This window comes from Macaca fascicularis, chromosome 3 (assembly GCF_037993035.2).
Source record: "Macaca fascicularis isolate 582-1 chromosome 3, T2T-MFA8v1.1".
Classification (NCBI taxonomy): domain Eukaryota; kingdom Metazoa; phylum Chordata; class Mammalia; order Primates; family Cercopithecidae; genus Macaca; species Macaca fascicularis.
In genome coordinates, this window is record NC_088377.1 from 182575605 (window position 1) to 182601410 (window position 25806).

General features: G+C 40.4%; 1 protein-coding gene across 8 annotated transcripts in view; it reads right to left on the minus strand.

Annotated features, from left to right (window-relative positions):
- Positions 1-23040, minus strand: part of BRAF (B-Raf proto-oncogene, serine/threonine kinase) — a 203090-nt gene extending 180050 nt beyond the window's left edge. For 7 of the 8 annotated variants that reach the window (XR_012432936.1, XR_012432935.1, XM_045387419.2 and 4 more), the window contains exon 1: positions 22707-23040. Coding sequence is in view for 6 of the 8 variants with exons in the window: in XM_045387419.2 (XP_045243354.1) it covers positions 22707-22832 (126 nt within the window). In the remaining 2 variants the exon portion in view is untranslated. Of the gene's footprint in view, positions 1-6633; positions 6692-22706 lie in introns of all 8 variants that reach the window. The other variant, XM_065542676.1, reaches the window with a different exon arrangement.
- Between the last annotated feature and the right edge of the window lie 2766 nt (positions 23041-25806).

Here is a 25806-nt window from a genome sequence, read left to right on the forward strand (position 1 = left end):
AGAATTCACCTTTCTCGATGCCATTAAGAACATCTGTAATTCATGGGAGGAGGTCAAACTGGCAACATTAACAGGAGTTTGGAAGAAGTTGATTCTAACCCTCATGGATGACTTTGAGTTCAAAACTTCAATGGAGGAAGGAACTGCAGGTATGGTAGAAGCAGCAAGAGAACTACAATTAGTAGTGGAACCTAAAGATGTGACTGAATTGCTATAATATCATGATGAAATTTGAACAAATGGGAAGTTACTTCTTATGGATGAGTAAAAAAAGTGGTTTCTTGACATGAACTCTACTCTTGCTGAAGATGCTGTGGGCAAGCACTGTTAAAATGACAGCAAAGGATTTAGAATATTACATAGAATTAGTTGATGAAGCACTGGCAGATTTGAGAGCACTGACTTCAATTTTAAAAGTAGTTCTACTGTGGTTTAAATGCTACCAGACAGCATCACCTGGTACAGAGAAATCTTTTGTGCAAAGAAGTCAATTGATGCCACAAACCTCACTGTTGTCTTAAGAAATTGGCATTGCCATCCTATCCTTCAGTAACCACCAGGGATGAGCCAGCAGCCATCAACATTGAGGCAAGACCATCCACAGCAAAACAATTATGACTCATGGAGTGAACAAATGATTGTGAATTTCCCAGTAGATCTAGAAGATTAATGAAACTCCAACTCAGTTATTTTTTTTTTCAATCAAGAATCTTTCATAGGTGGTAGGTACTTCTTTTTTGGGGGGGTAGGGGAGGAGCGTCAAGAACCTTCATATCTAAAGACGTAACATTTGATTCTCTCACTTTCAATGGTCTAAGATACATTAAGTTGTGGAATTTGATCAATCAAAAATTTTTAATCATCCAGTTCAAGGTATTTTCCAACTTCCATTGTGATTTCTTCTTTAATGCATGGATTACTATGTTTTAGATGGTGTCTTGCTCTCTCGGATTGGAGTGCAATGGCATGATCTCGGCTCACTGCAACCTCTGCCTCCTGGGTTCAAGTGATTCTTCTGTCTCAGCCTCCCAAGTAGCTGGGACTACAGGCATGCACCACCACGCCCAGCTACTTTTTGTATTTTCAGTAGAGACACGGTTTCACCATGTTGGCCAGGCTGGTCTTAAACTCCAGACCTCGTGATTCGCCCACCTCGGCCTCCCAAAGTGCTGGGATTACACGTGTGAGCCACTGTGCCTGACCAGATTATTTCAAAGTATTAACAGTTGCTCAATTTCTAACATATGAAGCTTTAAAAATTACCCTGATAGAGATCTTTAATGAAAATGCATTATGGACAGAAAAAGATGCCTTTTTGGTTTCAATCCTTTGAAATTTGTTGAAACTTGTTTTACAACATCTTACTCAGTCAATTTCCCCCCCGCAAAGTCCTACATGCTTGAAAATAATGTGTAGCCTGCCACACTGCTGGGTAGAATGGGTTCTATACACCCACTGGGTTAAACTTGTTCATTGCGTTATACAAGTATTCTATATCCTAACTAACCTATCTGCTTCTTATATCAGTTAGAGAGCTGTTTAAAAATACCCCATTCACAAGACTGTGAATTTGTCTATTTCTTGTAGTTTCGTTAACTTTTGCTATAAATATTCTAAGGCTATATTTCAGGTTATACTATATTACTAAGGCTATTAAATCTTCACAGTGAATCGGTCATTTTATCATTTGAAGTGACACTTCTGCCAATGTTTTCTGCCTTACTGTCCACTTTTGATATTAACTGTACCATACTGTCTCTTAGAATATGCATGGCACTTCTTATTGCAATAATTACGTTTGATCTTTATTCTTAGGTTTCAGATATATTTCTTATAAACACCATATAATTGAATTTTTTTGGAAATGCAGTGTAACAATCTTTGTCTTTTAACTGAATAATTTAATCCATTTTGTATTTAATGTTGCCGGTGATATGTTTAAATTTAAATCTACCCATCTTACTTTGTGCTATTTGTCCTACTGGTTCTTTCTTTTCTTCACTTCCTTGGGATTAATTTTTATTAATCATTTGTTCTCTTCTGTTGGTTTAGAAGGTAAAAGTCTGGTTTCTACATTTTTAGACGATAAACTAGAAATTAAAACATATAATTTGTCAAGGGCAAGTCAATTAATACTTTCTACCTTTCTCTCTGACAATACAAAGGTCTTAGAACACTGCCTTCACTTGTCTCACATATTTTATTATTTTGAGACAGGGTCTCACTCTGTTGCCCAGGCTGGTGTGCAGTGGCACGACCAAGGATCACTGCAGCCTCAACCTCCTGGGCTCAAGCGATCTTCTCACCTCAGTCACCTGAGCAGCTGGGGCTACGGGCATGCACCACCAAACCCAGCTAATTTTTGTATTATTTGTAGAGATGGGATTTCACTATGTTGCCCAGGCTGGTCTCAAACTCCTGGGCTCAAGCAATCTGCCCGCCTCAGCCTCTCAAAGTACCATGCCCAGCTTCTTGTCACGTATTTTAATTAAGGTCTTACTAGTACTTTATACAGCCAATGTTTCTTTCAGTACATCCACATATTTGCCACTCTCTTTGCTCTTCATTCCATTTTATACCTCAGACTTTTATCTGGAATCTTTCACCTTAAGTATTAATGTATACTTTGTAATTTCCTTTAGAAAGAGCTGATGGTTTGTTCAACTAAGTATTTTACCCTCATTCTTGAGGGATAATTTTTTGCTAATTATAGAATTCTAGATTGGGAGTTATTTTGAGAATATATATGATTTTCTGTTGACAAGTCAACCATCAGTCCATAGTTGCTTCTTTGAAAAACATCTTTTTTAAGACTTTTCTCCTTGTATCTGGGTTTATGCAGTTTTCCTATGATTTGTCTGGGTGTAGATTTCTATTTATATTGCTAGAAATTCATTAAGCTTAAATCAATCAACTGGTTTCTCACTGGATCTACAAAATTTTCAGCCAGAAATGTCTTTTGAAATATTACTTCTGTACCATTGTCTTTCTCCTCTCTTTCCAGAGCTCTGATTAAAGAAACTAGATCTCACTCTGTCTTCCATGTCTCTTTACCTTTCGTCAATATTTTCTGTCTTTTTTATTCTGTGCCACATTCTAAACAGTTTCTTCTGCCTTGTCTTCTAGGTAATGAACTCTTTCTTCAGCTAGGTATAACCTGTTAAACCTTTCTCTTAGGTATATTTGGTAAAGTGTTCACTTCTGGAACTTCTATTTGGTTTTTAGAAAATCTACTAAGTTGGATTTTTTACCCCCCCTTTTTTTTCTTGAGACAGTCTTGCACTGTCACCCAGGCTGGAGTGCAGTGGTGCGATCTCAGCTCATTACAAGCTCCGCCTCCCAGGTTCGCGCCATTCTCCTGCCTCAGTCTCCCGAGTAGCTGGGACTACAGGTGCCTGCCACCACGCCCGGCTAATTTTTTGTACTTTTAGTAGAGACAGGGTGTCCCCGTGTTAGCCAGGATGGTCTTGATCTCCTGACCTCATGATCCGTCTGCCTTGGCCTCCCAAAGTGCTGGGATTACAGGCGTAAGCCACTGTGTCCGACTTTTTTTTCCTTTTTTTTCCTTTTTTTTGAGACAGTTTCTCATACTGTTGCCTAGGCTGGAGTGCAGTGTGGCACAATCATAGGTCACTGCAGCCTCAAACTCCTGGGCTCAAGCTGGTCCCAAATTCCTGGCCTCAAGGGACCCTCCCACCTCAGTCTCCCAAAGTACTGAGATTACAGGCATGTACCAAAGTCACTTCTTTTTTTTTGAGACAGAGTTTCACTCTTGTAGCCCAGGCTGGAGTGCAATGGTGCCATCTCGGCTCATTGCAACCTCCGCCTCCCAGGTTCAAGTGATTCTCCCGCCTCAGCCTCCTGAGCAGCTGGGATTACAGGCATGCGTCACCACACATCGTTAATGTTTGTATTTTTAGTAGAGACGAGGTTTCACCATGTTGGCCAGGCTGGTCTTGAACTCTTGACCTCAGGTAATCCGCCTGCCTTGGCCTCCCAAAGTGCTGGGATTACAGGCGTGAGCCACCGCACCCGGCCCTAAGTCACTTTATAAGAGTCTTTTGTTCTTCAAGTTTGTCTCCAATTCTTTAAATTTAACAGTGATTGTTTTAAATCCATCTGATATTTGCAACATTTGAAGATTTTATAGATCTATTTCCGCTCTCTTTTTATTCACAGTGCCAACTGGATGCATGCTTGGTTATTATTTTTCCTCTTTAAAAACTTACTTTTAGGTATATGTACATAAAGAAAACTACACAAATTTTAATTACATTCCTGAAAGAATTCTACACATATATTACATATTATATATATCTCAGGTAATTTTGCTTGCTAATTTTTTTATTTTTACTATGTTTGATTACTTGCGACAATGTACTGTTCACTGTCCTTGAAAAATTACTGGTAGCAATTTCCTGGAATGAAGGGCCTTTCTCCACAGATGATTTGCCTTTCCATCTGCCAGGCCATGGAAGTAATACTAGTCTGAAATCAGTAACCATGATAAATGGCTGGAGGGTCATTTATCATGGAGGGTCCCTGGACCACCCAGACACAGCAAACCTGTAAGGTAAATCACTGTGAAGACTAAAACTGTGGTCACAACTTGAAAGGTTTATTTTTCTTAACTTCCTTTTCCTCTTCCTGCTCCATTCAACCTTTCCTACAATCACCTGGATATGGGAGTGTGTAGACAGTTTAGTTGTTTCATCCTTAACCTAACGATAGAGTCATTGGGGTCCCATCTAAAATTGAGGTTATTCTTTTTGACTGTCACTTCAGATGAACTCTAGGCCTTGATTTCTGTCCTCTTCACCCCAATGGTCCACAAAAAAAAACCAAAGCCCAACTTATACAGATTCGCAACTGCCCTTAGGGCAAAAGCTACTTAACCCACTTATTTATTTGGATTATTGTTTATTCCTACAATTTGGCCTGGCAGCTCCCCACTATCTTTTCAGCTCTGTAATTGCTCTAAGTTTTCTTTCTTTCTTTTTTTTAAATACTGTTTCCAAGAATTTTAGTTGTTTTCATCAAAAGGATTCATCTGAATAACCCAGTTCTCCAATACTGAAAACAGAAATCAATTTCTCCTTTTTACAACTATTTTGTACATTCTCCATACTATCCTTCAATGTAACTCAGAGGCTGGGCACAATGGTTCATGCCTGTAATCCCAGCACTTTGGGAGGCCAAGGCGGGCAGATCACCTAAGGTCGGGAGTTCGAGACAAGCCTGACCAACATGGAAAACCCCCGTCTCTACTAAAAATACAAAATTAGCTGGCACGGTGGTGCATGCCTGTAATCCCAGCTGCTTGGGAGGTTGAGGCAGGAGAATCGCTTGAACCTGGGAGGCGGAGGTTTTGGTGAGCCAAGATTGTGCCATTGTACTTCACCCTGGGCAACAAGAGCAAAACTCTGTCTCATAAACAAAAAATAAATAAATAAATAAATAAATAAATAAAATAAATAAATATAATTCAGAGATAATCTACCTTAGTGCAATTTTATAATATTTAGGCAATTACTATAATAAATAACATATTGAGGGTTGTTTATACATATATGTAACAAGCACTGTGACTGTGGCAGTTACAACTGCAGACTGAAGAGTATCTGGGTCACCAATACTGCACAAGTGACACTACCATCAATTACGTGATTTTCTAAAGCAGTGGAGTACCCCAATAAAGTTCTGAACAAAAACTTCAGCATTCCTCCAATATTGTAGTAACTGAATTCCTGAAAATCTTAGTGTATATTAAAGGTGCCTCAGTTACAGTGAACCGAGATGGTGCCACTGCACTCCAGCCTGGGCAACAAGAGCGAAACTCCATCTCAAAACAACAACAACAACAACAACAACAACAACAAAGTGCCTCATACATAAAATGGAGTTACCGTCTATGCTCAGATCAATATGATCACTTTTTTTTTTTAAACCTACATCATCAAAGTCCAGCAAAGTCATTCTAGGTCATGTGGTGATGTGGAACAATTCTTAAACATGCAAACTGTCCTGAACATTGTGGCATGGCTGACTTCCCTGATCCTTTCTCATCAAATGCTAATAGTGTCCTCTTCCTCCATCTTTGTAACAACCAAAATACCTCCAAGGATTTCATCCCATTGCATACAATATAAAGTGCATTTTTTTGTCAGTCTATCATTTTCTACAAGCCAGTCCCATCTAATTTCATCAAATTTTATTTCATACAATTGGCTCAACTATAAACAGCTCATTCTGTTTCTTAATCAAAACTAACATACGTATTTCCAACTCCAATTCTTTGCAAATTCTATTCCCGCTGCCTATTACATCCTTTTGTCTTCCTTCTACCTACCTAAACTAAACCTTAACTTCCATCAAGACCTCACTAACCCATAACAACCTCCCACGTCTTCTTGATCTGTCATCCAATTTGGTGCTTAATCACGTGCTGCCATATGCATGATTTGTCTCTTCAATTAACAGTGTTATTGTTTATAAGGCTTTTTTCCCCTCCAAATGAAATCCCAAGCACAATTCCAATATATTAATTTATGAAGTAGAACTGCTTTGGCTGAAACAGAAATTGCCCACCTACCCCCACAAACCAGAGCCTGGCCACTTGAGTTTCTTCCTTACCATGCCCAGTTCTCAGATCAGTCCTTGAGGTAATCTTGCAACACCCAATTTTTCAGTCCTAAAGGGGAAAAAAAATAACCTTTTTTTTTTATTGAGAGGGTCTCGTTCTGTCACTCGGGCAGGAGTGCAGTGGTGCGATCATAGCTCACTGCAGCCGTGAACTGTGCTCAAGCAATCCTCCCACCCTCAGCCTCCCAAGTAGCTGGGACTACATGTGGATGCCACCACACTCAGCTAATTTTTTGTAGAGACAGGGGCTCGCTATGTTGCCCAGGCTGATCTCAAACTCCTGGCTTCAAGCAATTCTCCCGCCTCAGCCTCCCAAATTGCTGGGATTACAGACACCAGCCACCACATCCAACCAAAATGCTAACTTCACAGGACTGAATAACTCAGTGCTGTGTAAATCAACATAATCTTGAAAACAAACTGAAAAGCTATGGTTAAAGACAGAAATCTAGAGAAGAAAACTGCCATATTCCAGGTGAGTTATAACTATGCAGGCTAAGAGTACTGAAAAAGAATTTGGTCATTTAAGTAGTAGACTGTACTATTGTTAAGCAATGAGAAAATAAGTATGAATCCCACACACTCTTGACTTTGAAGGGGTCTGGAACTGCACTGATCAAAGCAGTCACTAGCCATGAGACTAGTTAATTTTAAATTAATTAAAATGAAATAAAATGTAGTTCCTCAGTCCTACTATGCAAATTTTAAGTGCACAGTAACCACACAGATATGGCTACTGTCTACCATTTTAAGACGACACTGAACGTTTCCATCATCACAGAAAGTATGACTGAACAGTCCAGGTCTAGAGGAAAAACAAATACCTATCAACAAAAAAAAAAACACAATACAATACAGTCAGCAAAACAAGGTAAACCCTGGGCTTCTACAAAAGCACAAAGCAGAGGCATCAACTAGGGCTTGGAAAGAGGTTAAGAAAAACTTCCTAGAATAAATAGTAGGTCAGCTAAGTCTGGAAGGTTTGGAGGGTGGGAAGGGGGAGGAAATCTGTATTTCAGGTGGTAGGAAAAACATGAACAAAGACAAGTCAAATTTGGAGAGTGAAAGAAAGTAATGTTGAGATTATGTTATTCTACATAGAAAAACCAGTAAGTATTCGATACTTAGTATCTTTAAAAAGAAAATGTTTTTAAAAGAAAAGTAGTTACCAGACTGCTCCAAATTTAGCTTACATTCATGGCAGGATAGTGGCAGGTACTTCATGAAGGAGTAATAATTAATATTCTAGGCCGGGCGCGGTGGCTCAAGCCTGTAATCCCAGCACTTTGGGAGGCCGAGATGGGCGGATCACGAGGTCAGGAGATCGAGACCATCCTGGCTAACACGGTGAAACCCCGTCTCTACTAAGAAATACAAAAAATAGCCGGGCGAGGTGGCAGCGCCTGTAGTCCCAGCTACTCGGGAGGCTGAGGCCGGAGAATGGCGTGAACCCGGGAGGCGGAGCTTGCAGTGAGCTGAGATCCGGCCACTGCACTCCAGCCTGGGCTACAGAGCGAGACTCCGTCTCAAAAAAAAAAAATAATAATAATAATAATAATAATAATAATTAATATTCTATTTCCCAATGATTCCATGTTTGAGTCCAAATGAAAATGACTCACATTGAGCGTTTAAACTGCCTGGGCAAATTACATTTAACTCTGATCTGAAGATCAGTACCAGAAAGTTAGGAGACCCATAATGCTGTCTAGACAACTCATAAAATAACTTAATACTGCCATTAGCCTGTAGTCCTGGCTACTCGGGAAGCTGAGGTGAGAAAATCACTTGAGCCCAGGAGTTGGAGGCTGCAGTGAGCTATGACTGTGCCACTGCACTCCACTGTACTCCAGCCTGGGTAGCAGAGTGAGACCCCGGTCTCTTAAAAGAAAAAAATTGCCCATTAATTTTACTATTTGTTTCCAGTTCATTTATGCACCCATACTTCTGCGGAGCTACTTTCACATATCTCCAATCCTCATTCTCGACTGATAACCTCAAGTCTTACCTCACTGAAAAAACCCAAAGCAACTGGAAGAGAATGTGTACAGACTCCACCAATCACATCAACCTTCCTAGCAGCATTTGTATCCGCATACTCTGCTTTATGGCCTATTATCATAAAGTATAGACGCTCCTACAGAAAGCCAATCCTTCCTATTTATACACTAAATCCCTTTCCCTCTTGCCTCTTCTAAGACAGTGCTTCAGCAATTCTTATCTCTCCCTCCTGAAATGTTTTACTCTCTAATGGCTTATTCCTATCATCATATGCCCTTATTTTTCTTATCATTAAAAATTTATTGACCCCACTTTCCTCACTAGCTCTGACCCCATTTCTCTGTTCCTCTTTACAGGATAATTCCTCACCATCTTTACTTCCCCTCCTCTTCTCTCTTAAAATCACTTCAATCAAAACATCTCCTTCAATATTTCACCTCAATGCTCTACTCTTATCTAAATCCCAGGACCTCCACTTTGTTAACTCCAATGATAAATTCTTAGTTTTCACCTTACTTGACCTAGCAGTAGCATTTTATACAACTGACCACTCTCTATTAATAAACTTTCTTCATTTTATTTCCTCCCTCACTGGTTGCTCCCTCTCAGGTTCTTCCTCTTTTTTCCAACTTTGGATCTTTTCTTTTTCCTATCCACATTCATTCCCTTGATGAGCACACATTAGCTTCACAGCTTTAAGTATCATCTAAATGCCCAAATTTAAGGCTGGCTAATGGTTATAACACGCAAAAGGTAAAAGGATACAAACATGACAAAGTGTATTTCTTAGTTATCTAACAGTACTAGGAATCTGAACAGGTTAACAGGGTGGTCCTTATGTACACGATCATTCAGGAATCTAGGCTGAGTTTTTGGACACATGGCTTCCAGCATACTTCAGTAATCATCTCAGTTCCAGATGCCAGCCTGACAGAAGGAGAAAACAGGATGATGTTTGCACGGGCCAGACCTAGTACTAGCACACATCACTTGTGCCCATATTCCATGAGCTCGCATTCCACTCAATCACATCACCACACCTAACGCAAGGGAAAATGGTGTCTAGATGTGTATCTAAAGAAAATGAGACATGTATTACTGTGAAGAGTCTCTGCCACAAGGCCTCACTCCCAAACTCCTGACTCATCCATCCAACTACTTACTCAGTATCTTAAACAGCTAATAGATATCTCAAACTTAGAATGCCCAAAACTTAATTCCTGATCTGCGCCCTTCCCATCCCCCTTCACACCATTTTCTTGCATATCTCACATCCAATCTATCAACAAATCCTGTTGAATCTACTTTCTCTTTTTCTTTTTTTTTTTTTTTGAGAAGGAGTCTTGCTCTGTCGTCCATGCTGGAGTACAGTGGCACAATCTCGGCTCACTGCAACCTCTGCCTCCCAGCTGCCTCCCAGGTTCAAGTGATTCTACTGCCTCAGCCTCCCGAGTAGCTGGAATTACAGGTGCCTGCCACCACACCCGGCTAATTTTTGTATTTTTAGTAGAGACAAGGTTTCACCATGTTGGCCAGGTTGGTCTCGAACTCCTCACCTTGGGTAATCTGCCCACCTTCGCTCCCAAAGTGCTGGGATTACAGGCGTGAGCCACTGCGCCCGGACGAATCTACTTTCAAAACATCCAAAATCTGACTGCTTCTCATTATTTCTGCTCTCACCAATACGGCCTAGATAACCGAAAGAGATCCTTCCCTGATCTCCTAGTTTCTACCTTGCCCCAGCAACTTTGGCCTCCTGCTATTTCTTAAATAGGCAAGGAACATTCCTGACACAGAATCTTTGAACTAATTGGTTTATCTGAAATACCTCCTCCTCCTTTCTCAAGTTTTTGTTCAAATGCCCCCTTCTCAGGTGAGGCCTACCCTGACCTCCCTATTTAAATTGCTACCTACCCCCATCCCAGCCCTAACCTGTTTAACTTTCATTGCTCCATAGTACTTATTACCTTTGAACATACTATATAATTTCCTTTCTGTACGTCTAAGGTTTCTCAGTCCCATCCCCCAATATACACACACACACACACACCTCCACTGGACAGTAGCTACATAAGGGTAGAGACCTTTGTTTTGTTTTCAAGTGTACTACCAAGCACCTAGATCACTACCTGGCATATAGTAGGAAGTCAAATATTTACTGAATACATGAATACCTGTTGTCCTATGAAATGACTCAATACAAAAGTCACCAATGTAGTTTTGGATGAATGACAAAACAAATGTTAATCACAGCTTTCTTTTTTTTTTTTTTTTGAGACAGAGTCTCGCTCTGTCACCAGGATGGAGTGCAGTGGCGAGATCTTGGTTCACTGCAACCTCCGACTCCTTGGTTCAAGCGATTCTCCTGCCTCAGCCTCCAGAGTAGCTGGGACTACAGGCATGCGCCACCACAACCAGCTAATTTTTTGTATTTTTAGTAGAGACGGGGTTTTCACCATGTTGGCCAGGATGGTCTCTATCTCCTGACCTCATGATCCACCCACCTCAGCCTCCCAAAGTGCTGGGATTACAGGCATGAGCCACTGTGCACAGCCAACCACAGCTTTAAAATACCAAAACACAAGTCATAATTACCAGTTTTCATATAAATGGAAAGGTCTTTCTACTGTTATTAAGAAAGTTTACAGCCGGGCGCGGTGGCTCAAGCCTGTAATCCCAGCACTTTGGGAGGCCAAGGTGGGTGGATCACGAGGTCAGGAGATCGAGACCATCCTGGCTAACATGGTTAAACCCTGTCTCTACTAAAAAAAATACAAAAAAACTAGCCGGGTGAGGTGGCAAGAGCCTGTAGTCCCAGCTACTCGGGAGGCTGAGGCAGGAGAATGGCGTAAACCCGGGAGGCGGAGCTTGCAGTGAGCTGAGATCCGGCCACCACACTCCAGCCTGGGCGACAGAGCGAGACCCCGTCTCAAAAGAAAAAAAAAAAAAAAAGAAAGTTTACCTCTTTCCCATCAATTGCTTACTGAATACATGAATCAATATGTTGCCACTTCATGTTTCTTTAAGTAATGTTTTAAAGTAACATTAATAGAATGTAGTTAACACTGAAACAGTTCTAGGACAATCATCAGTCCGACATTAAGAACTGCCAAAAATGTTAACTACAGCCCTGTGCTAAGCATATTATTGCACATTCTAAAAAAAAGAAAAAAGACTTCGAAAAGGAAATTTTTACATATATAGTATTTATCTTTTGTCTTAAAAATCAACAGAAAACACTATAATTTTGTGAAGGCTTTTACATTTTCATCATTTCACTTTATTTTCATACCACTCCTATGATCTACTTAACACATGTGGCCTACCAGAAGTTCAGTGCACACCACAAGGAGGGGGAGGAGGATCAAGAGATGCCAGTGAAAGGCAAGCATTCAACTGAGTTCTCATGTATAATGAAACTTACTTGCGATATGTGACTTACTGTTAGTATGAGAAGGCATGTGCAGGAAGAATATCAGTGGAATAGAATCCATGTTAGAGGCAATCTTGTAAAAACTAAAGGAAGATGAACATTTTCTGTGGCTCTAGAATAGGAATAGAAAGACTACTCTGAATCATAATCTCTTCCCTATTTGATGTTCTCTGACACTATTCCCATGGAAGTATATATTAATGTGTGTAAAACAAAAAATGTTCTGAGTTATTTAGGAGTAATTATCAATAGCACTTTATCTTTTTACAGTAAAAAAAAAAAGTTATGAAGGCAATAACTGCTTGCTAGTCACAGAAAAGATGGGAAATTTTCATGATGGGAATTAAGTCACCTTCATAAAACATTACCAGAAATTAGGCTAACAAGAGCTCTATAAAAATAATCAGCCAGGCACGGTGGCTCACACCTGTAATCCCAGCACTTTGGGAGGCCGAGGCGGACAAATCACAAGGTCAGGAGATCGAGACCATCCTGGCTAACACGGTGAAATCCCGTCTCTACCAAAAATACAAAAAATTAGCCGGACATGGTAGCATGTGCCTGTAGTGCCAGCTACTCGGGAGGCTGAGGCAGGAGAATCGCTTGAACCCGGGGTGGAGCGGAGGGTGCAGTGAGCCGAGATCACGCCACTGCACTCCAGCATGGACGACAGAGCGAGACTCCATCTCAAAAGAAAAAAAAAAAACATACCTACTTAAGACTTAATTAAAATTTTACAGCTGACACTAATAATCCCCTTTAATATTAAAAGCACATCTATAAGCCCAAACAGAAATTTATTTTGCAAAATAAATGGTACAAGGTACAAAATACAGTTTAAAAATATCAAGTCAATTGAGAAACAACACCAAGCAGTACATTAAACTGTTTAAAATACTTGAAAGTAAGTGACTAATTCAAAGTATCCTAACATTTTATTTTAATTAAGCAGTTCTAAAACTATAAAGTAAAAATTTTCTGGTGTTATTAACTTAAAGGTTATATATTTAGTGCAAGAAAATACATAAAACAAAAGTATTCCCCAATTTAAATATAATTAAAGGTTTTTTTGTTTTTGTTTTTTGAGACGGAGTTTCGCTTGCTCTTGCTGCCCAGGGTGGAGTGCAATGGCGCCATCTCGGCTCACTGTAACCTCTACCTACCAGGTTCAAGTGATTCTCCTGCCTCAGCCTCCCACGTAGCTGGGATTACAGACATGCGCCACCAAGCCCGGCTAATTTTTTGCATTTTTAGTAGAGATGGGGGTTTCTCCATGTTGGTCAGATTGGTCTTGAACTCCCGACCTCAGGTAATCCGCCCGTACTGGCCTCCCAAACTGTGGGATTACAGGCGTGAGCCACCATGCCCGGCCTACTTAAAGTATCTTTTAAAGCTATCCGCACTTTTTTACTTTTTAAAAACACATTAATTTTGGAACAATAGTTAAAAATAGTCTGCCAAGATATTGTATTACTCTCCCTGAAGTGCAGCTTCAAAATCGGCAAGGTGAGGCTGGGTGCGGTGACTCATGCCTGTAATCCCAGCCCTTTGGGAAGCTGGGCCAGAAGGATCGCTTGAGCCCAGGAGTTCAAGACCAGCCTGAGCAACACAGCATCTCTTCCAAAAAAAAAAAAAAACCCAAGGATTTTTAAAAAAAAACTCGGGCCAGGCGCGGTGGCTCAAGCCTGTAATCCCAGCACTTTGGGAGGCCGAGACGGGCAGGTCACGAGGTCAGGAGATCGAGACCATCCTGGCTAACACGGTGAAACCCCGTCTCTACTAAAAAATACAAAAAAACTAGCTGGGCTAGGTGTCGGGTGCCTGTAGTCCCAGCTACTCGGGAGGCTGAGGCAGGAGAATGGCATAAACCTGGGAGGCGGAGCTTGCAGTGAGCTGAGATTCAGTCACTGCACTCCAGCCTGGGCGACAGAGCAAGACTCTGTCTCAAAAAAAAAAAAAAAAAAAAACTCTGCAGGGTGACCCAATCAAACTGGAATGATACTCCTTGCAACATGATCAAAAGCTTGGTCAGTTTCTACCTTCCCAATTGTCACCTGACCCTCTACTAGTCAGGTATTCCACACTTCTTCTCTAGAAACATGTGTTTCCTGATACTTTGTTTTTATATTATTAAATGAAAATCATGATGAGAAACATCATTTTACACTGTAGGGACATTCCCTGGGCTAACCAGTAAAAAACTATTACCAGTGCAATTTAAAACAAAGTAAAGGGGCCCTATGGGCCCCACTGAAAAAGGTAGAAATATGACCAACTATTCCATACGCCTTTCCTTAGCAGAAGCATAATGATTTAATGATGCCTCCAAGATTAATAAAGATACTAATTCTGAAACATCACAGAACATGACATAGGTTTCAAATGAAAGAACTCTTCTAAAGAAGATGGAGAATAACACATTGTAAACTAGTATCTTTCACGGCCTAATTGACACTTCCGGTGACTTTTTCTGGTGAATAAACATCTTAACATATTCACTTTCCCCTATACACATTTTGATTACATCTCATAATTTTGCAACATGGTAAAAAGGATGTGATTGACTTTTCTGTGCAACCTACTAGAATATCTCCTTTATTTCTTATAAGGAAATTAATTTTGGTTGCAACTTTTACCTGCCACTTTTCATGAACCTCACCATCACATAATTCAAGATACAGATATATTAACTATATACTGAAGGCTTAAGTATTTTAGGGTAGAAGAAACCTTTGAAAATCTGATTAAAATTATGGGTCTTCTCCTTCCAAAAGTATGATAATGCAAGAAATTAAAAAGTCAAAGTTCTAAAAATCTTCTCAACTGGACCTACCTAATTTTAAATTTAACTATAAAGCTATGGTAATTAAGGTAGTAGGGTATTAGCCTAAGAAAACACATACAGATCAATAAAACAGTAGAATCCAAAACTCACAAGCATAAGCAATTGATTTCAATAAAAGTGCCAAGATAATTCAAAAGAAAAAGGTTAGTCTTTCTGATAAATGTGAAACAATTGGACATCCATATGTAAAATAATGAATGAACCTTACCCACTGCTTCACAATTGCTGGAGTGCAATGGCGCGATCTCGGCTCACTATAACCTCCCTCTCATGGGTTCAAGTGATTCTCCTGCCTCAGCCTCCCGAGTAGCTGGGATTGCAGGTGCCCACTACCATGCTCAGCTAATTTTTATATTTTTAGTAGAGAGGAGGTTTCACTATGTTGGCCAGGCCAGTCTCGAACTCCTGACCCCAGGTGATCTGCCCTCCTCGGCCCAAAGTGCCGAGATTACAGGCTTGAGCCACTGTGCCCCGAACCACTGATGTGACTTTTATATGACTCCATGTATAAGACTTTCTGGAAAGGGCACAACTAGAGATCAGACCAGTGTTTGCCAGGGGCTGAGGGTAGAAGATGAAATTGAGTGCAAAGAGGAACTAGGAGCTGGGCTTGGTGCATGTCTGTAGTCCTAGCTACTTGGGAGGCTGAGTATGGAAGATTGCTTGAGCCCAGAGTTCAAGTCCAGCCTGGGCAATACAATGAAAACTCCACCACTCTCTCTCTCTCAAATAAATAAATTTTGTGTAGCAATTACGAACTTTCTGTAGACCTCTAACCTACAACTTACTTTCAGAACTTCTAATATAATATATGTAGTCTCCCTTAGACCAGGAGTCAGAACAGTTCAGCCCATGAACTGGCCAACTATCTGCTTTTGTATAGCTCACAAGCTGAGAATAATTTCTACATGTTTAAGTGGTTGAAAAAAAACAAAAGAAGATTTTCATGACACATGAAAATGATATAAAATTCAAATTTCAGTGTCCTGAAAATGACTACTGGAACCCAGTCAAACTCATTTGTTTAAATATTGTCTATTAGCTACTTCTGAGCTACAACAGCATTGTTGAAGAATTGTGAGAGGGACTGTATGTCCCACAATGCCTAAAATATTTGCCATCTGGCCCTTAAGATTGCTGACCTCTGCCTTAGATACAAGTTGTTGAAATTTTCTACACAGATGATACCCGAGAAGATTTATGCCAGCACAAACCTCTCTTCCATACATAGTAGCTCTAAAATTTTTACAGCCATAAAACTCTTTTTTCAAGGAAACTAACATGTAAAGCAGATAAATGAAGAACTTCAATAGTTATGGTATAGAGCAGCACTCCCCAACCTTTTTGGGACCAGTGACCAGTTTCATGGAAGACAATTTTTCCATGGACAGGGGCACAGGGGGTTTCAGGATGAAACAGTTCCACCTCAGATCATCAGGCATTAGATTCTCATAAGGAGCACACAACTAGATTCTCATAAGGAGCATACAACCTAGATCCCTCACATGCACAGTTTGATAGGGTTCATGCTTCTGCCGCTGATCTGACAGGAGGTGTAATGCTCACTTGCCTGCCACTTACCTCCTGCTGTGTAGTCAGGTTCCTAACAGGTCACGGACTGGTAGGTACAAGGCTGTGGCCCAGGGGTTGGGGACCCCTGGTATGGAGGCACTAAACAGAACCCTGCAGTAACCTCTGAAGAAGGTCCTTGAAACCCCAAAACAGTGTTTTTCAAACTGCCTGTTGCAGCCAATTTGGTTGTCAATTTAATAAGCTGATTTTATGACTGGCACAAAAAAAGAATAGAACATTATAGAAAATCAGATCACCTCATATCTAGTAAGGCTTTATTCACTAATTCTTTCACCAAATATTTTAGTACCTATGTGCCAGGTACTATTACAGATGAAGATGTAGAAAGTACAAAACAGACAACAACAGTTTCACATATGTATTAGTGCAATTTAAAATTTTTATTCTCGCCGGGCGCAGCGGCTCATGCCTGTAATCCCAGCACTTTGGGAGGCCGAGGCGGGCAGATCACGAGGTCAGGAGATCAAGACCATCCTGGCTAACACGGTGAAACCCCATCTCTACTAAAAATACAAAAAATTAGCCGGGCGTGGTGGCAGGCGCCTGTACTCTAAGCTAGGCAGGAGAATGGCGTGAACCCGGGAGGCAGAGCTTTGCAGTGAGCCGAGATAGCGCCACTGCACTGCAGCCTGGGTGACAAAGCGAGACACCGTCTCAAAAAAAAAAAAAAAATTATTCTTTACAGCGATAGAATGCTTTTGAAAATTTCTCATAGAGCTCTGGCGTAATTTGAAAACCACCGTCCCATAGTACATTTGTCCCAAAAGTGCTGTTAGAAACTGCAGCTACATTACAAGAATGAAAACGATGTTTTATTTGATGTTACAGAGCTTCCAGAAGATATAAAGTTAATTGAGTTCAAAGCAATTTTTATATTCTGTATCAATTTTTATATTCTATATCACCAGGGCCCAGAAAAAGTAGTACTGGGCATCAAATTCCCTCTATATGTATAGTCTTGATACGGGAAGGAATAACAGTTTTTTTGTTTGTTTGTTTGTTTGTTTGTTTCTTAAGCCCAAGAGAAAACATGGACACAAAAGTAATCTCAGAGGGTAAAGGGGAAAAAAAACTGCTTAATGTTCGGGTGGAGACTGTATTAAAGAGTTTCTTCTGATTACCATGCTAATTAAGTATGTTAGTGATTTAGGTCGGAAAAATTGAAATTGAAAAATAAAAACAAGGCAATAAAAACAAAAAATTTAAGAAAGAAATGGAACAAATGAGGCTATATTTTTCTTCTTATACTAACATGAAGTTATCTATAACCCTATGATTTTAAAAAGCACTACTTAACACCTTAAAAACAGAAAACCTCCCAAAGAGGCCCACCTATTTTGAATTCAGAAGTTCTACAACCAAGCTTTTTTTGCTGTTGTTGTTGTTGTTGTTGTTGTTGTTGAGGCAGCGTCTCACTCTGTTGCCAGGCTAGAGTGCAGTGGCACAATCATAGCTCACTGCAGTCTCGAACTTCGGGGCTCAAGTGATCCTCCCATCTCAGCTTCCCAAGTAGCTGGGACTACAGGTGTGAGCCACCACACTCAGCCCTACTGCCACATCTGACTTTACAGAATAACCAATGTACATTAAAATAGACAAAAAGAATGAGTAAAGGACTTAAAACAATTTAACTTCTGATGAAGACAAAATCTAGTAAGAGCTACTGACAAAAAAAAGGCTTATCTTAAGGACAATATGAGGCAGAAATGTAAAGATTAGACCATGCTGGATTTCATAAAACAAGGGGAGTATGACACAGAATGTTCACTAGGTATTCAGCTAAATTAACAATATCAAAGTGTCAAAGAAACAAAACGTACTTCTGCAGTTCTGAAAGAGAAAACAACTTCATAGTTGGGAGAAAAAGGGAAAAGGAAGAACACAAAAGTAGTAATCGCATTCTCTGACAAGGTGGGCATCAGGTCTTAGAAAATGCCAAAAAACAAAGGAACCTATTCCCTCCCTCTCTTCCCCATCACTCATGGAACATAGATTTCCAGGTGCTATATCCAGATCCACCTTCTATTCATCCTAATCAAGAAAGTAAGGGATAGAAAAACAAGAAAAGTCAGATTGTTCTAGCCTGTTAACCTAATGTAATTTTTCTGGCCTATTACCCAAATACATGTACAATTAAATCAAGTTTGCACTCACTCACATTTACTACATTCAAGGATTCAAGCACCCAGTCCAACATTCCTTTCTTAGCTGTTTACTGACAATTGATTCCTTTAATGGCCAACATACAAAATGACTGACAGATAATATTCTAAACAGAAAAAGGAGTGGATGCCTAAAGAAGGCAGTTCAGTAAATAATGAGAGAGAAAAGAATACAGAAAGGGAACCCTAGAAATACGAAAGACAAACAACTATTTTATGATTTTTGCCAAAAGGGCACCTGTGAATGTATCTGGATAAGTCTTAACAACAATAGCCAAAACTGCACAACACCTACATTAATGAGAATATCACTTTTCAGGGTTATGATGCAATCCAACCTGGTGTGGTTCACAAAGATGTATTTTTAATGCAGTGGACCTCATTATAAAGGAGATTCCATCCCAGAATATTCCCTAGTCAATATATTATGATAATTAAACAGTTTAAGATTGATGATCAGAGATCTTGAAAACAGAACGTAATAAAATAATAACTGTAATGCAATTGTAAGAAGCTCCCTTCTACAGAAACAGCACAAGAAAAACAGTTAATAAATATCACTCTGGTATCACACTTAAAAAAAAGTATTTATTACACCATATGGTTATTTTATACCATATACTATATCATACCATATGGCCATAGAAAAAAACATCAGGTAAATATAAATGGTCAGATGTAAATGTTTAATGCCAAAAGTATAAGTACATTCATTTGATAAATATTTAATAAGCACCTGTCATTTACCAGAATATTCTATTTTGAGCACCTACAAAGTATTAATACTACAAATACAGGACATGAAATTTGTTCACTCCCCAACATATTTTAAAGACTAAAATCTACATCCTATGTTCAAGATGTTTGATAGCAGTAAAAAATTAAAAACAACCTAACACCCCAAAACGATGATCGGTTAAATAAATCACAGTGTATCTAATAATACACAGAAAGTTTTGCTTTAAGTTTTTTAAAAATACAAAACTACATTGTGTTATACAAGCATTAAAAAAGAACAGATGGAATACACCAAAATGCCTATAGTAATAATATCTTAGTGGCAAAATTACTGATGATTTTTTACTTTTTGTACTTATATTTTTCTAATTTTTGACAATGAACTTGCTTTCCCTTTGAAATTAGACCTTTTATTTAGCTGAAATTTTCCCCTATTGAAAGTTTTAATAGAGGTCAGGAGTTTTCTATTAAAAGTTTTAATAGAAACTTTTATTTAAAAAAAAAAAACCTACATTTTACTGTTAGGTAAAATAAATCTTCAGAATAAAATGTGTCATTACACACAAGCAAACCTTTTCATTCTTTCCATGTAATTTACAGTAAGAGATGCCTTTAAGTGTATATAAGAGAGACTTCAAATAAAAGACCACAGCACATTTCAGTTTCCACCAAATATCAACTTCAAATTTAAAATTATTTCTTGGAGGAATTTATTTTATCATCTGTAATATTGATATCTACATTCAAGACATACATTTTTTAATCATATGTCACCCTCCCAGCCAAATACATTTATTATCAGTTCAGAAGAAAATGTAGAAGAAAAACTACTGTTCACCACTAAACATTAAAACCTGGGTAGAGGGGACGGTGGGAAACAATTGTCTTTCAACCAAATAAAATTAGAGTATCCTTATAGTTTCAGAAGATGTAAATGTGCTTTCCAATTACTGGCAATTTATACTTAAATTCAGCTAGCCTAGAGGTTCTCAAGGTTGGTACATGGGAACTGCTCAAGACGTGCCAAATACAGAAATCTATTGCCGTCGCTCTCACTTATTAAATCAGACTCTTCAGGGGGTACCGTTCCAAACAATCTGGCCCTTTCAAATAAAATAGAAGGGTAGAGATTTTACTTCACAAAAGCCTTCTTTACAGAATTGCAAACTGTTCCAATAACTCTGCAACAAAGTTCCCAATATAAACAATTTTATAATCAGAGAATTACAATTCATAACCCCTACCCATTACTTTACTCAATGTTCCACTCTGTAGTAGTCTTCAAACAGTATACAATTCAACAAAACTACACATCTATTACAGAGTAAAATAAAGCCCAGAGGCACCTGTGCCTGGTTAAGACAAAGGCATATCCGATTCCTGGAGAAAACAGACAGCAGATGTGACCCCTAGTATTTATCCATTAAAAACAATGTATCCTAAAAATAAATTTCCATGTCAACGGAAACAAAGATGTTTATAAACAAGAAGGAACGTGGAGGTGTGGAGAAGAGGAAGCTTCAGAAAGTTAAGTACCAAAAGCCAGGAAACAAGGCAAAATGAATGGTAACTGGAGACGAGGGAAACAGAATAAACTAGGAAATTGAAGTAGAGAAAAGCTTTCTCCTTAGAAACGAAGAAGCTGGGGGAAAGGAACAGATATGAGAGGAAACCGATCTAAGCAAAAATAAAAACTGAAAAGTGGAATGATTTTAAGAAACTTAAAAATGAGAAATTTTAGAACAGATCAAATGATGATACAGAACACATTTTAGGCATGTAGATAAAGATGATATAAAAGAGTAGAAAACAAACATTATCATAAACAAGCTGATGCTGAATAAAGTAAGCATATTGGATGAATTTCCAAAGATAATGATGCAAAAAAAAAAAAAAGGAATTGCAGAGAGAAGAATGGGACGTTATGAGAATTGAGAAATCAGATAATCAGATGTCAACAGTAGGTAGAAAAGAGAACTTTGAGCAAAGTCAACAGAGTAAGTCACATTGCCTAATCAATAACTGTAAACACAATTACTATACCATAGCTTATTCGTAAAGCATAATAAAGTGCATTATTTTATGTAATAAAATACCAAATATTTGTAATAAATTTTATGTAATAAAAAACAAAACGTAAATAATTTGACACAGTGCTAAGAGGCTAATGAAAAAACAGGCTAAGAGAAGCAAGGACTGGAGAGGAAAAAGTAAAAGGAAAAAAAATAGGACAAAAAGGAGGACAACACTAAGAAATCAATCAGAACTATAAAAATGGGTAGGAATAAAGAGGTGTGAATGCACAATGGAAGACTAGCCCAAAAGTGCCAGTAGTGCAAGGGCGAAAAGAGCCAAGTGAAACCTGATGGAATCTTGACAGCTTCTGGGCTCAGAAATAAGTAGCTCCAAAGTGTCCAGGAGGATTTGTGAGGATAACAACAGACAACAATGTTAGGGAGTGGTGAGATGAAGTATAGAGCCTCAAGAGGACCAGGGTAAGAGAAGTGCAAAAATGCTCTTAAGTGGGAAGTGGGGTTAGAAGACAGGCAGGTCCGACAACTGGAAAATGAGCGGGCGGTAGATGGGAATAGAATGGGGGTTACCAGTCAGCGACAGAGCACGACAAACATTAGGAATAGAGGACCAGACACCAGAAAAGGCATAGGAAACTGCGATTCAGGAGTGAAAAAGTAAAGACTAAATCAAAATCATTTGCTGGGTAAAACAGGTGAAGAGAAACCCCCCAAACAGAAACGTGAAAAAGGGCAGCGGCCTGAGAAGGAGGACAGTCCGGGAGAGGAGAGAGAGGAAATCATGAGCCCCATCACCCCCACGACCATGTAAGAATTGCACGCGACAGTAACTCGGGTTGTGGTCCCAGCCCCAGCTACTAACCTATATCCTCCACCTCGAGGCCGCCGCCGCCCCCACCCCCAAATAACGAAAACATCGAAGAGATGCAGAGCTCGATACTTCAGCCAGTCGTGACCTTCTCGGACCAACCCTGAGTTTCGCCCCCTATTGATAACCTCCCGCTCAACTACCGCTGCCCCAATCCCCACATCTGGGGTGGGGGCCAGGGAAACCCCCCGGGCCATTGTGTGTGTTTACGTAGGAAGGCGCTGCATGACGGAAAGGGACGCGGGGGCGATGCCCACCTCCCAGCTAGCGGAGCCGGCCCGAGAAGGTGGCTGAGGGCACCAAGCCCCCACCGCTGCCTCTTTCCAAAATAAACACCAGCCAGCCGCCGAGCCCGGAGTCGGGAGGGCGGCAGGGTGGCGCCGGCACTCACCTCCTCCGGAATGGCAGGGTCCGCAGCCGAAGAGGCCGCGGCGCCGGCCTCGGGCTCCATGTCCCCGTTGAACAGAGCCTGGCCCGGCTCCGCGCCGCCACCACCGCCACCGCTCAGCGCCGCCATCTTATAACCGAAAGCCGGGGCCCGAGCGGCCGCTGCCGGGCGGGGAGGGGGAAGGGAGGCGGAGAGCTGGGGGAGGCGGAGGCGGAGGCACGGGGGGCGCGGGGAGGAGCGGCCCGGGCAGCGCCGCGGGCGGAGGGCGCCTGGGCCACCTCAGGTACCGGCCCGCGGCCCCGGGCGCAGCCGAGCCTGAGGGGATTGGGGGAAGGACGCTAGGCGGGGGTGGGGGGGGGGGGGAGCGGGGGAAGGGGGCGGAGACGACGAGAAGTCGCCGCGGCAACGGCGTCACCCGCGTGTCACGGTCGTGACGTCACCCCGGTGCGTGACGTAATCTGTGGAGCGCCCTCGCGCCGTCGTCAGAGGAGGGTTCCTTACCCTCTAACCACCCGCGCTCTCACACTTTGCCTCCGCTCCGCCGTTTCCATGGCTCCGATTTCCTACTTTCCTTTCGTCTCGTCCATCCTCAGCCTGTTCTCTAATGTGGGATTTACTAGAAGAGCAGGGCTGGTGTTCGAGGAGAAGTTGAAATCCTAGAGGGAGAAAGGCGGGGAAGCCAATACTATTTGCTATTTCCACTGCAATGAACGTCTCTGTGTCATAAAAATAAGGACTTCAACCCCAAGGTTGAAACAGCCAAGCAGAATTTGATGGAAATATATTTAGGAACAGCTAAATTAGCAGTGCGAGGCTTGTTTTCTTTTCATTGAAGAATTCAGCTAGTTAAAATGAGTCTAAATGGAAGTCTAAAAGCTTTTTCTTCATTGTTGAGGAATAAAATGTTTCGTGTATTTTTCGTTTTCCAGATTCATTCATTTAACAAATATCAATTGAGCACTTTCCATGCCATAGGGCCTGTGCAAGGCACATAGCATTCTAGACAACTGAAGCATCAAAACTAATTTTTATTTTGAAAAGAATCACTCAAAATATTTTATGTACTTTGTGCCTTTCATGAACGGAATATTCCAAGCATTCTCTGCAAAATACGCATGAAAACAATTGGGAGAGAAGAGGTCAATTATCTTTGAGAAGCCCAATTACAGAATGAAATTAAATTCATTATTTAAAATGCATGTATCTAATAAAAATAAATAATTGGAAAAGAAATGTTTAAGGAAGAGAGAAACGGGAACGAGAAACAATTACTGTGGGCTCCCAATGGCCTGGAGTGAATCACCAAAGTAACCTAAACATGAAGTCATGAAAAGCTAGGTGGATTCTGCCTTTTAGTACTTCCCATCATGGGGGAAGTCACGAACGACCTCCTTACTGTATTTTGGATGATTCAAGAAATAGAAAGGTGTCCTACTGACTTCTGAAACAGTGTGTCTTCATATTGATTAGGGTCACCATAATAAGCCTGGGAGCTGATGCTTACTCTCAGGTGAAGGATGGTGTGTGAGGCTGCTTGATGAATCAATACTAACATTCTTCTGCATTGAAAAAATATAACCCATAAGATGAACATTGTAGGCTGGGCGCAGTGGCTCACGCCTGTAATCCCAACACTTTGGGAGTCCAACGTGGGTGGATCACCTGAGGCCAGGAGTTTGAGACCAGCCTGGCCAACATGGAGAAACCTCATCTCTATTAAAAGTACAAAAAATTAGCCTGTTGTGATGGTCCACACTTGTAATCCCAGCTACTCAGGAGCCTGAGGCAGGAGAATCACTTGAACCTGGGAGGCGGAGGTTGCAGTGAGCTGAGATTGCACCACTGAACTCCAGCCTGGGCAACAGAGCCAGACTCCAAAAAAAAAAAAAAAAAAAACACGAACATGATATGCTTTGTTAACTTCATTGTACATTCTCCTCCAAGTAAGAAAGTTTCCATGAGGAAATAAATTTAAATCAAAAAGTGGCTTGACAAATGTAGAGTAAATGATCATAAGGGATGATGTAATCAAGCTAAACGAATCTGAAGCACCCTTTACTATAAGGACATACTTAGAAGCAGACTGAAATAGCTAGTCATGACACCTTTTCCCTTTCATCACCCTTTCATCAGAAACACAAGTGGCAAGAGTTTTTTTTAATTCTCTAACTGTCCTATTTCATTTTTAAAAAATTAACTGCTAAAAATGTTATATCATTGTAACACTTCCTTATAACATTAAAAGTCTTAAGGGTTTTTTTTTCCTCGCATTGGTTCCATTTTGAATTCTAGTCTTGTCAGCATCAATCTGTAGTTCAGATTTTCCATGATTATTTCTCCATAGGATGACTGGTCTCATCCATTTAATATTGATTCTTCTTAGCGTTCTACTCATTCGACATTTTCTGACCTTGTCTTAAAATTCTGTATATATCCTATTTTACTTCCTTAGGCCATTCTAAAGTCCTACAGTGTCCAAGTGGGAAACAAGAGAGAAAGCATAAGCTTTGGAGTCCAAAGATCAGGATTTTAGTGTCAGCACTCCACACCTTACCTATATAGTCGCAAAGCAGGTAAGCTTAAATCCCTGTTATTTTGTTTTTTAATCTATAAAATGAAGGTTATAATAATGCTAGTCCAACCTGCCTAACTGTATCATTGTGAGGATCAAACATACTTTTGCCCTCTGAAAAATATAAAATTACCCTCTCAGTCAGAATTCAGACAAGGCACAGCAAAGATGGCTTATCTCTGCTCCATGATGTCTGGGGCTTCATCTGGGAAGACTCAATGCCTGGGAGTGTCTCAATGGTGGAAGACTGAAATCCTTTGGGAGCATATTTTCTGACATGGCTGGTGGTTGAAGCTGGGACCTCAGGTAGGGCAGTCAGCCAGAATACCTAAACCTACTCTTCATGCGGCCTGAGTTTCCTCCTAGCATGGCTGCCTCAGAGTAGTCAGACTTCTTACGAAGCAGCTCAGGGCTTCAAATGCTAGTGTTTCAGTAAACAAGGTTAAAGCTGAATTGCATTTTATGATCTAGCCTCCAAAGCCACACAGCATGACTTCTGCTCCATCCTTGTATATTATGAGCAAGTCACTA